The following is a 12,398-nucleotide window of genomic DNA, read 5'->3' on the forward strand; positions in this document are numbered from 1 at the left end:
GATGTGCCGGGGTAACAGGTAATTGAGGACTGTGTGTTCCTGTGTTTACTGAGTGCTGACAGTCCATCCATCCACCCAGAGGACTGTTTACTGAGTGCTGACAGACCATCCATCCACCCAGAGGACTGTGTTTACTGAGTGCTGACAGACCATCCATCCACCTAGAGGACTGTGTGTTTACTGAGTGCTGACAGTCCATCCATCCACCCAGAGGACTGTGTGTTTACTGAGTGCTGACAGTCCATCCATCCACCCAGAGGACTGTGTTTACTGAGTGCTGACAGACCATCCATCCACCTAGAGGACTGTGTGTTTACTGAGTGCTGACAGTCCATCCATCCACCCAGAGGACTGTGTGTTTACTGAGTGCTGACAGACCATCCATCCACCTAGAGGACTGTGTGTTTACTGAGTGCTGACAGTCCATCCATCCACCCAGAGGACTGTGTTTACTGAGTGCTGACAGTCCATCCATCCACCCAGAGGACTGTGTTTACTGAGTGCTGACAGTCCATCCATCCACCCAGAGGACTGTGTTTACTGAGTGCTGACAGTCCATCCATCCACCAAGAGGACTGTGTTTACTGAGTGCTGACAGTCCATCCATCCACCTAGAGGACTGTGTGTTTACTGAGTGCTGACAGTCCATCCATCCACCCAGAGGACTGTGTTTACTGAGTGCTGACAGTCCATCCATCCACCCAGAGGACTGTGTTTACTGAGTGCTGACAGACCATCCATCCACCCAGAGGACTGTGTTTACTGAGTGCTGACAGTCCATCCATCCACCCAGAGGACTGTGTTTACTGAGTGCTGACAGTCCATCCATCCACCCAGAGGACTGTGTTTACTGAGTGCTGACAGTCCATCCATCCACCCAGAGGACTGTGTTTACTGAGTGCTGACAGTCCATCCATCCACCAAGAGGACTGTGTTTACTGAGTGCTGACAGACCATCCATCCACCTAGAGGACTGTGTGTTTACTGAGTGCTGACAGACCATCCATCCACCTAGAGGACTGTGTGTTTACTGAGTGCTGACAGACCATCCATCCACCTAGAGGACTGTGTGTTTACTGAGTGCTGACAGACCATCCATCCACTGAGAGGACTGTGTGTTCACTGAGTGCTGACAGTCCATCCATCCACCTAGAGGACTGTGTGTTTACTGAGTGCTGACAGTCCATCCATCCACCTAGAGGACTGTGTGTTTACTGAGTGCTGACAGACCATCCATCCACCTAGAGGACTGTGTGTTTACTGAGTGCTGACAGACCATCCATTCACTGAGTGCTGACAGTCCATCCATCCACCTAGAGGACTGTGTTTACTGAGTGCTGACAGTCCATCCATCCACCTAGAGGACTGTGTGTTTACTGAGTGCTGACAGACCATCCATCCACTGAGAGGACTGTGTGTTCACTGAGTGCTGACAGTCCATCCATCCACCTAGAGGACTGTGTTTACTGAGTGCTGACAGTCCATCCATCCACCTAGAGGACTGTGTGTTTACTGAGTGCTGACAGTCCATCCATCCACCTAGAGGACTGTGTGTTTACTGAGTGCTGACAGTCCATCCATCCACCTAGAGGACTGTGTTTACTGAGTGCTGACAGTCCATCCATCCACTTAGAGGACTGTGTGTTTACTGAGTGCTGACAGTCCATCCATCCACCAAGAGGACTGTGTTTACTGAGTGCTGACAGACCATCCATCCACCTAGAGGACTGTGTGTTTACTGAGTGCTGACAGACCATCCATCCACCTAGAGGACTGTGTGTTTACTGAGTGCTGACAGTCCATCCATCCACTTAGAGGACTGTGTGTTTACTGAGTGCTGACAGTCCATCCATCCACCTAGAGGACTGTGTTTACTGAGTGCTGACAGTCCATCCATCCACTTAGAGGACTGTGTGTTTACTGAGTGCTGACAGTCCATCCATCCACCAAGAGGACTGTGTTTACTGAGTGCTGACAGACCATCCATCCACCTAGAGGACTGTGTGTTTACTGAGTGCTGACAGTCCATCCATCCACCTAGAGGACTGTGTGTTTACTGAGTGCTGACAGACCATCCATCCACCTAGAGGACTGTGTGTTTACTGAGTGCTGACAGACCATCCATCCACCTAGAGGACTGTGTGTTTACTGAGTGCTGACAGTCCATCCATCCACTTAGAGGACTGTTTTTCTGGTTTGTAATGGCAGCCGGTATCCAGGGCTGCGTTCAGTAAGACAAAACGGTGTGCAAACGAATTCAATGGAAACGGAACTGGTAAACTCTGTTGGCCCAGAGGGTGATTACCTTATGATGTGTGTGTGCTGCCTGAGTTTTGTGATTTCAAACGGCCACACCCCACCAAATAGGAGCAAATGTAACTCAAAACCACAAAACGTAGCAAACACAGCTAATTGAACACACCCCAGGTGTGTGTCTGGTGTCGAAATGACTGACGGGGGGAGGCATATATAACTCCTGTCATGTCATACAACTGGTTTGCCCTCACAGGAAAAACATAGGGTGTGACACCCTATACTAGGGAACATAATGCCATTTGGGACAGAGCTGTGTTATGATAGAGGGCAGTTCTGTGAGCTGTTTGATGACAAACTGGCCAACAGGGTTGAAGAATTCAAAGAACTGCTTACCCTTCTGACTTCTCAGAAATGAAATGGGTGGAGGCCAGAGACCTACATGTAGAGTTTAGACAACTTTTATATTGTTCTAATTCCAGACATTCAGTTACATTGTTAAAATAATACTCGTTCTGGACATTCTATTCCCCATGGGGTTCTAACATGGCTGTTATAGAATGTTGTAGTGTCATGTTAATGGGGTTCTAACATGGCTGCTATAGAATGTTGTAGTGTCATGTTAATGGGGTTCTAACATGGCTGCTATAGAATGTTGTAGTGTCATGTTAATGGAGTTCTAACATGGCTGCTATAGAATGTAGTGTCATGTTAATGGGGTTCTAACATGGCTGCTCTAGAATGTAGTGTCATGTTAATGGGGTTCTAACATGGCTGCTCTAGAATGTAGTGTCATGTTAATGGGGTTTTAACATGGCTGCTCTAGAATGTAGTGTCATGTTAATGGGGTTCTAACATGGCTGCTCTAGAATGTTGTAGTGTCATGTTAATGGGGTTCTAACATGGCTGCTCTAGAATGTTGTAGTGTCATGTTAATGGGGTTCTAACATGGCTGCTATAGAATGTTGTAGTGTCATGTTAATGGAGTTCTAACATGGCTGCTATAGAATGTTGTAGTGTCATGTTAATGGGGTTTTAACATGGCTGCTCTAGAATGTAGTGTCATGTTAATGGAGTTCTAACATGGCTGCTCTAGAATGTTGTAGTGTCATGTCAATGGGGTTCTAACATGGCTGCTACAGAATGTTGTAGTGTCATGTTAATGGGGTTCTAACATGGCTGCTATAGAATGTTGTAGTGTCATGTTAATGGGGTTCTAACATGGCTGCTATAGAATGTTGTAGTGTCATGTTAATGGGGTTCTAACATGGCTGCTATAGAATGTTGTAGTGTCATGTTAATGGAGTTCTAACATGGCTGCTATAGAATGTTGTAGTGTCATGTTAATGGGGTTCTAACATGGCTGCTCTAGAATGTTGTAGTGTCATGTCAATGGGGTTCTAACATGGCTGCTACAGAATGTTGTAGTGTCATGTTAATGGGGTTCTAACATGGCTGCTACAGAATGTTGCAGTGTCAGGTTAATGGGGTTCTGACATGGCTGCTATAGAATGTTGTAGTGTCATGTTGATGCATCATAATGCAGAACTCTCAATGTCCCAACTCTTTGTATATACAGTGGGGAGAACAAGTATTTGATACACTGCCAATTTGGCAGGTTTTTCTACTTACAAAGCATGTAGAGGTCTGTAATTTGTATCATAGGTACACTTCAACTGTGAGAGACGGAATCTAAAACAAAAATCCAGAAAATCACATTGTATGATTTTTAAGTAATTAATTAGCATTTTATTGGGATGGTGTTATTGGAGTTGTACTGATCCTTCTTTCTCCTCCAAACACGGCGAGTGGAGTTTAGTCTCATCAGACCACATGACCTTCTCCTCTGGATCATCCAGATGGTCATTGGCAAACTTCAGACGGGCCTGGACATGCGCTAGCTTGAGCAGGGGGACCTTGCGTGCGCTGCAGTATTTTAATCCATGACGGCGTAGTGTGTTACTAATGGTTTTCTTTGAGACTGTGGTCCCAGCTCTCTTCAGGTCATTGACCACGTCCTGCCGTGTAGTTCTGGGCTGATCCCTCACCTTCCTCATGGTCATTGATGCCCCACGAGGTGAGATCTTGCATGGAGCCCCAGACCGAAGGTGATTGACCGTCATCTTGAACTTATTCCATTTTCTAATAATTGCACCAACAGTTGTCTTCTCACCAAGCTGCTTGTCCTGTAGCCCATCCCAGCCTTGTGCAGGTCTACATTTTTATCCCTGATGTCCTTACACAGCTCTCTGGTCTTGGCAATTGTGGAGAGGTTGGAGTCTGTTTGCGTGTGTAGACAGGTGTCTTCAGAATTCTTACTGGTTGGTAGATGATCAAATACTTGTGTCATGCAATAAAATGCTTAAACACATACTTATAAATCATACAATGTGATTTTCTGGATTTTTGTTTTAGATTCTGTTTCTCACAGTTGAAGTGTATCTATGATTAAAAAAAATTAGACCTCTACATGCTTTGTAAGTAGGAAAACCTGCAAAATCGGCAGGTGTATCAAATACTTGTTCTCCCCACTGAATGTGGCTCTGACTGGAGCTAGTAACTATTGAAGATATCCATCTGAATAACTTCAGATTGACTTAAACAGCTTTGCACAGAGGAGTTTAGGTCAGTCATCCAAACGTTCTGCACTGGTGGTATGAACATTTATTTGGTTAATTCACCTTGGTCAGACGACCACAACAGTCACAGTATATATTACATTTCTGTATAAAGTAAATAACTCACAACCATTCAAGATACCAACAATTTATACTCAGGCCTTTATTTGGACAGCCCTAATTTTCTCCTCTTCTCCCAATCCCTTGTTTGTCAGTTGGGGACCAGCAATCAACCCGTTTCTGCTGGATGGATACTTTTAGTCCACTTCTCAGCAAGCCCACCGCTCCACATATACAGTCCCATCACACCCCTTTAACTCTTCCACAATTTGTGTTACAGACACAATTTAATATGAATTACATTTAGATTGTGTCATTGATACCCATAATGTCAAAGTGGTAATTTTGTTTTTAAAAATGCTGAAATGTTTTGAGTCAACTATTCACCCCTTTTGTTATATGACTAACTTAAGTTCAAGAGTAAAAGTGTTAAACAAATCACATGGACCCACTGTGTTCAATATTAGTGGTTAACATGATTTTTGAATGATTGCCCCACACATACAGGCCCCTCAAATCGAGTAGTGAATTCCAAGCACAGATTCAACCACAAAGACCAGGGAGGTTTTTAAATGCCTTGCAAAGAAGGGCACCTATTGGTAGATGGGTAAAAAATTAAAAGCTAAATATCCCTTGGAGCATGGTGAAGTTATTTATTACACTTTGTATGGTATATCAATACACCCAGTCACTAAAAATATACAGGCGTCCTTCCTAACTCAGTTGCCGGAAAGGAAGGAAACTGCTCTGGGATTTCACCATGAGGCCAACGGTGAGGATGGCTCAACATTGTACTTACTCCACAATACTAACCTAATTGAAAAGAAGGAAGCCTCCATACATCCGGTTTGCAACAAGGTACTAAAGTAATACTGCAAAAAATGTGGCCAATAAATTAATGTCTTGTCCTGAATACAAAGCGTTATGTTTGGGGCAAAATCCAATACCACGTTCCATATTTTCAAGAATACTAGTGGCTGCATCATGTTATGGGTATATTTGTCATTGTTAAGGACTGGGGAGTTTTTCAGGATAAAAAAATTCACAGAATGGAGCAAAGCACATGCAAAATTCTAGAGGAAAATCTTTCCACCAGACACTGGGAGATGAATTCACCTTTCAGCAGGACAATAACCTACAACACAAGGCCAAATCTACACTGGAGTTGCTTAACCAAGACAACATTGAATATTTGAATGGTCTAGTTACAGTTTTTACTTATATCTACTTGAAATTCTATGACAAGACTTGAAAATGGCATTCAAGTCTTATCAATGATTAACAACCATTACTTTTTAAAGAATGTGTGAACTTATATATATTTATATAAAAAAAAATAATAAAAAAAATAAAATGTAATAAGGTAGAATTCTGTGTAGATCGTTGACCAAAAATGACAATTTAATCCATTTTAATCCCACTTTGTAACATCAAAAAATTTGGAAAAAATCAAGTGGTGTGAATACATTCTGAAGGCACTAGAAGTTGCTCCTAACCACAGATCTAGGAACAGATTTCCCCCGAATCCTAAGGAGGATGACAAAAATATCTGATCCTGTATCAGGGGTTATGTGCCACTACTACCTTATCCCAGAGTTTATCATTGCAGTCGTAGTGCAAAAGAATCACCGATATAGACAAACCTTGCATCCCAAATAAACTATTCATTCAAGATAAGCGATTCGGAGCCTCGCCTTCATGCTCAAATTGACCCCCTCAAATACGCTCATAGCCATGCCGACACTGTGAGCACTAGGAGTGGTCAGCGGTAGTGTTGCAGGCCGAGGACCCCTCTTTCTGTGCAGGCACGGGGACAAGCAGCTGGTGGAAGTGTTGGATGGCCTGGGCTACCTTCTCTGGACAGATGTTGTAGACGGGGTGGCTGGGGGCCTGGAGAGAAGAAAACACAACTTTTTAAAGCCATGTAAAATGTGAATTCCATCAAAGAGTGGGCCACCAGCTAAAACGTAAACAATGTAAGCGTTCACATGATAGGACGGGAACAGGAAACGGTCCACTTCCGGGTCATACTGTATGATGTTCATGCTAATTTAAACAAGAAAGTGTCTAACAAATCAGAAAGGGGAGCATTAAACATTCTCGAAAAACTCCTAGAGGCTCACCAGTCTGTTCTCCTCCCGGCCGACGATCAGCTCGTGGTGCAGGTCCATGTTGCCAAAGTGCTGCGCTACGGACAGACCACTCAGACAGTAACAGGTGTGGTAGAAGTCTCTGGATCTTGAGGAGGAAAGGAAGAGGAATGTGTTGAAAGGAGGTTCTTGTTTCTGCAATCAATTTATTGTTAAAAAAAAAAGAGGGTGTGTCTGTATGTAATACACACAGTTAACTGCCAAAATAAAGGAAACGCCAACATCAAGAGTCTTAATAGGACTCCACGAGCCTCCAGAACAGCTTCAATGCACCGTGGCGTTGATCCCCCTATGTCTCTTTGAGACATCTCTTTCAGAGTAACAGATTTCTTCTAGCCAGGGTAGGGGTGTGCATGGGTAGGGGTGTGCATGGGTAGGGGTGTGCATGGGTAGGGGTGTGCATGGGTAGAGGTGTGCATGGGTGTGCATGGGTAGGGTTGTGCATGGGTAGAGGTGTGCATGGGTGTGCATGGGTAGGGTTGTACATGGGTAGGGTTGTGCATGGTTATTTGAACATCTAAACGGGCCTACATTTTAGCAAGCACATTTTCTTTAAACCAGATTTTTAACACTGAAAATGCTTTTCCCAAATGAAATAAAAAATATCCATGCAATATTGGATATACAATGACTTAAAATACTACATTTAATAAAACAAACTTTTCAATGTAGTTATGACGTGCACGGTTCGGCCCATAAAAACAAAGGTAGCCTTCACGTGTGTAGCTTGTTGTTTACGTTGCCAATCAAATGGGCGAAGAAGGTCAATATGTAGCAAGTGGAGTGAGAGTTCACTAATTCAATGCAAGATGGAATAAATAAGCTTCAAAGAGCAAATCAGCAGGTAGGCTGTTTTATCTGAATGGGGTTGGGGAGAAACCGCAGCATGTGGCCTCAATTGGGGCGGCAGGGTAGCCTAGTGGTTAGAGCGTTGGACTCGTAACCGGAAGTTTACAAGTTCAAATCCCGGAGCTGACAAGGTACAACAGGCAGTTAGCCTAGGAACAGTGGGTTGTCATTAAGAATTTGTTCTTAACTGAATTAACCTAGTTAGCTTAGCTAGCTCTGAATTAACCTACTCTGAATGAACTTAGCTTAGCAAGCTCTGAATTAACCTAGTTAGCTAAGCAAGCTCTGAATTAACCTAGTTAGCTTAGCTAGCTCTGAATTAACCTAGTTAGCTTAGCTAGCTCTGAATTAACCTAGCTAGTTAGCTAGCTCTGAATTAACTTAGCAAGCTCTGAATTAACCTAGTTAGCTTAGCTAGCTCTGAATTAACCTAGTTAGCTTAGCTAGCTCTGAATTAACCTAGCTAGTTAGCTAGCTCTGAATGAACTTAGCAAGCTCTGAATTAACCTAGTTAGCTTAGCTAGCTCTGAATTAACCTAGTTAGCTTAGCTATCTCTGAATTAATCTAGCTAGTTATAGCTGGTTAGCTTAGCTATCTCTGAATTACCTATCCTAACTTCTCTAGGCCACTCCAGATGAGACAGGCACTGTTATACGGGATGATAAATAACATTCAGATTCTGAAGACTTTACATTTCCTCAGAGGCAATTCATCTTGCAGCAGTCATAAAACATATGGACTAGTAACCGGAAGGTTGCAAGTTCAAACCCCCGAGCTGACAAGGTACAAATCTGTCGTTCTGCCCCGGAACAGGCAGTAAACCCACTGTTCCCAGGCCATCATTGAAAATAAGAATGTGTTCTTAACTGACTTGCCTGGTTAAATAAAGGTAATATCACATCTAAAAAAAAAGAGCAAAGGATATTTACACGCAAATAGGCAAAGTGGAGTTGCTATATGCAATTAGTCAACATATTAAGTTGCAGAATTGCATTCGGAATAAAAAAAGTGTTTGGCCCTATTTTTATATTTTTTTTATATATTTTTTTTACCTCAGGGAGTCTGTACCTGCGGCCAGAGGGAATTCAGGGTGGGGTGAATGGGAGGAGTCAACCTCTATTTTATTCACCTTATGGAGAGCTCTGCCCAGGTAGAGATATGACAGAGGGAATTCAGGGAGGAGTCAACCTCTATTGTATTCACCTTATGGAGAGCTCTGCCCAGGTAGAGATATGACAGAGGGAATTCAGGGAGGAGTCAACCTCTATTGTATTCACCTTATGGAGAGCTCTGCCCAGGTAGAGATATGACAGAGGGAATTCAGGGAGGAGTCAACCTCTATTGTATTCACCTTATGGAGAGCTCTGCCCAGGTAGAGATATGACAGAGGGAATTCAGGGAGGAGTCAACCTCTATTGTATTCACCTTATGGAGAGCTCTGCCCAGGTAGAGATATGACAGAGGGAATTCAGGGAGGAGTCAACCTCTATTTTATTCACCTTATGGAGAGCTCTGCCCAGGTAGAGATGACGGTTCTTGCCCCGTGATTTTTCTACAAGTCCTGACTATCTTGTTTAAACTTTTTTCCCCCACTGCAGCCTTGATATCCCCAAAGCAGCAGGTCAAGCAGTAGGACAGAATGATCTCAATAAATAATTTAGAACCATGATGATTAGATCAACATTTTTTTTTTTTTTAAAGCGCAGTTTCCTTAGGAAATACAGTCTGTTGGCCTTTCTTAAAAATAGCGTCAGGACAGCTTGTTGATGATGACAAGCCCAAGGTGTTTGCACTCCTTCACTATTTCAATGGGTTCACCTTTTATCAGTGGTGGTTCCTTCCAAAGTCAAATGATCGTGTCCTTTGTTTTTGAATGTATTTAAATTTAGATGGGATGACAGCCAAATCATTCAGAGTTGGTCCTCTCTCTGTCTCATCCCCTTCGAGAAGACTAACCAAAGCAGTATATTTGATCAGGTGGCGCCCTGGGAACCGTCTCAGGCAGCTGTCTGTATACAGTATGTATAGTAATGGTGAAAGAACACTGCCCTGTGGGGTTCCAACTGAAGTTGAACCCACCTCAGAGTGTGTGTTGCCAACTCGTACCTTGCTGGGACCTATCAGCTAGGAAGTTGGTGATCCGTGTGATAAGCATAGCATCAAGTCCTCAGTCTCCTCTCAGTCTGACCGGTGTGCAAAATGGAGGGGGTCAAGAAGGTGTCTGGTGCTGGTGTTGATTATTTAAAAGAGATTTAAGAGAGACAGGTCTATACACATTTGATGCAGATGGATGAGAGGTTTTCGGGACAGGTACAACAATAGATTGGAAATGCCGTCTCTATGGAAACAATGTATATCAAGGGGCCACTGGAAGAGAGAGAAGACACCACTCAGCTGAGCAGAACAGTGTTTCAAGACACTACCACTTATGTCATCAGGCCACAGACTATTTCGTGTAAAAAACAAAAAAAACAAACACACACTCGTACGACTACCTCGCGTGTTCTCGGTTGCCATGACATCCTCCTCCAGACGGGCCGGGGGAGCGGGGTGAAGAACTAAGAACTTAGTTAATTGGCTGTAGAGAGGCACAACCTCTTGTTGTCCAGGCAGGGATTGATACGTTGCCTCGCTTTGAAGGGGGTGTTTGCCATATTCTTAATGCCCATCCAAGGCAGACCGAAAGTGTCTACCTGTGACATCATCTGTTGCAGTTTATCCTTGTTCCGGAATCCCCCCCCCATCGCTCTCTGTAGTAGATAGTGTATATAGTGTATACGTAGTGTGTGTGTGGTGTATACGTAGTGTGTGTGTGTGTAGTGTATACGTAGTGTGTGTGTGTAGTGTATACGTAGTGTGTGTGTGTAGTGTATACGTAGTGTGTGTGTGTAGTGTATATGTAGTGTGTGTGTAGTGTGTAGGGTACATACTTGCCAGGCTTGTCCAGCAGCCCACCAGCAGGGTTCTGACAGCAGAGGAGGATGTACTCCTGCAACGCCTGCTGCTCAAACATCCACTTCTGCAGGCTCAATGTAGAGTCCCCTGTTGGTCAACAAAACATTAACAATAAGTCCAAAACCAATTATATTAGTTATATGGGAGGGAGCCAGAGGCTAGTACTTTTCAGACCAGGGGTCGTAGAAAATGTGGTCCGCCTGCCGCTCTGGCTATCGATTGGTCCGCCCACCCACCCACCCGCCCGTCCGTCTGTCTGTCGGTCCGCCCGCCCGTCGGTCCGCCCGCCTGTCTGTCTGTCGGTCCGCCCGCCCGCCCGTCGGTCCGCCCGTCTGTCGGTCCGCCCGCCCGTCTGTCTGTCGGTCCGCCCGCCCGTCTGTCTGTCTGTCGGTCCGCCCGCCCGCCTGTCTGTCTGTCGGTCCGCCCGCCCGCCTGTTGGTCCGCCCGCCCGCCTGCCCGCCCGTCTGCCCGCCCCGCCCGCCCGCCCCGCCTGTCTGTCTGTCCGCGCGTCTGTCTGTCCGCGCGTCTGTCTGTCTGTCTGTCTGTCCGCGCGTCTGTCTGTCTGTCTGTCTGTCCGCGCGTATGTCTGTCTGTCCGCGCGCCTGTCTGTCGGTCGGTCCACCCGCCTGCCTCTCTGCCCGTCCGTCCGTCCGTCGGTCCGCCCGCCTGTGTCTGTCCTCTCGGTCGGTCGGCATGTCAGTCAAGTTTAATTTGAAATTAGTTCATGCACACATGACTGTAAGTCGCTTTGGATAAAAGCGTCTGCTAAATGGCATATATTAATATATATTAAACATTTAAAAAATGTTCTACTTTGACATTGCTACGAGATGTCGCCAGGGCCAATAGATGGTGTTGCTGTTATGTGTATCTTAGTGTGATACTATATAGTACCAGTGAGTCAAGTTTGGCATTACTATGCACTGAATGGAGCTGTACATAGGAGACACTGATACTGAAGTAAAGACCTTCTAAAATCAACATTACCTTGGTCCTTGTACCGAATAATCAGCATACAAAACATGTCAGACGACTAAACCAAGTAGGTATTATCATTGACGAATCAAAAACGACACATGGAGAAATGCACTGGAGGAAGGGGATGTGCCAACTAGCTTCAAACCCCCCCCCCCCATTAGAGCACAATGGGGCAAATATGAGATAACTACAGGCCTGGACGAAAAGGAAGCAGAGGTCTGTATCGTAACTCTGCTAACCGTGATGGGAAAGGAATGTCACATCTCCCAGTGGAATCTACATGTCTAAAGCAGAGAGAACTGACCTGGTCAAAGAAATGATAGAGGAGCTACAGAAACACTCATTCAATTTTTTAACTATTATTTTTTAACCTTTATTTAACCAGGCAAGTCAGTTAAGAACAAATTATTATTTTCAATGACGGCCTGGGAACAGCGGGTTAACTGCCTGTTCAGGGGCAGAACGACAGATTAGTACCTTGCAAGTTCAAACTCCCGAGCTGACAACCTTCTGGTTACTAGTCCAACGCTCTAA

The 12,398-nt window shown here is 44.7% G+C and overlaps 1 protein-coding gene and 1 long non-coding RNA gene across 8 annotated transcripts in view; both read right to left on the bottom strand.

The window, feature by feature from the left end:
* Nucleotides 1-5,014: 5,014 nt before the first annotated feature.
* The window catches only part of fntb (farnesyltransferase, CAAX box, beta), a 63,707-nt gene continuing 56,323 nt past the window's right edge, over nucleotides 5,015-12,398 (bottom strand). For all 6 annotated transcript variants that reach the window (XM_052471423.1, XM_052471424.1, XM_052471426.1 and 3 more), the window contains 3 exons: nucleotides 10,862-10,973; nucleotides 7,055-7,169; nucleotides 5,015-6,821 (listed from right to left, as the gene is read on the bottom strand). In XM_052471423.1, the coding sequence (XP_052327383.1) occupies nucleotides 6,684-6,821; nucleotides 7,055-7,169; nucleotides 10,862-10,973 (365 nt within the window). In that variant the 3' untranslated portion in view covers nucleotides 5,015-6,683. The remainder of the gene's footprint in view (nucleotides 6,822-7,054; nucleotides 7,170-10,861; nucleotides 10,974-12,398) is intronic.
* LOC127909507 (uncharacterized) lies at nucleotides 7,180-10,845 on the bottom strand. 2 transcript variants are annotated; one of them, XR_008071620.1, is made up of 4 exons: nucleotides 9,120-10,845; nucleotides 8,438-9,045; nucleotides 8,332-8,389; nucleotides 7,180-8,283 (listed from the first exon to the last, which is right to left on the bottom strand). It is a non-coding gene; the product is annotated as an uncharacterized LOC127909507 (long non-coding RNA). The 2 variants fall into 2 exon arrangements; XR_008071619.1 differs by having other exon boundaries at nucleotides 8,332-9,045.

This window comes from Oncorhynchus keta, chromosome 19 (genome assembly GCF_023373465.1).
Source record: "Oncorhynchus keta strain PuntledgeMale-10-30-2019 chromosome 19, Oket_V2, whole genome shotgun sequence".
Lineage (NCBI taxonomy): Eukaryota > Metazoa > Chordata > Actinopteri > Salmoniformes > Salmonidae > Oncorhynchus > Oncorhynchus keta.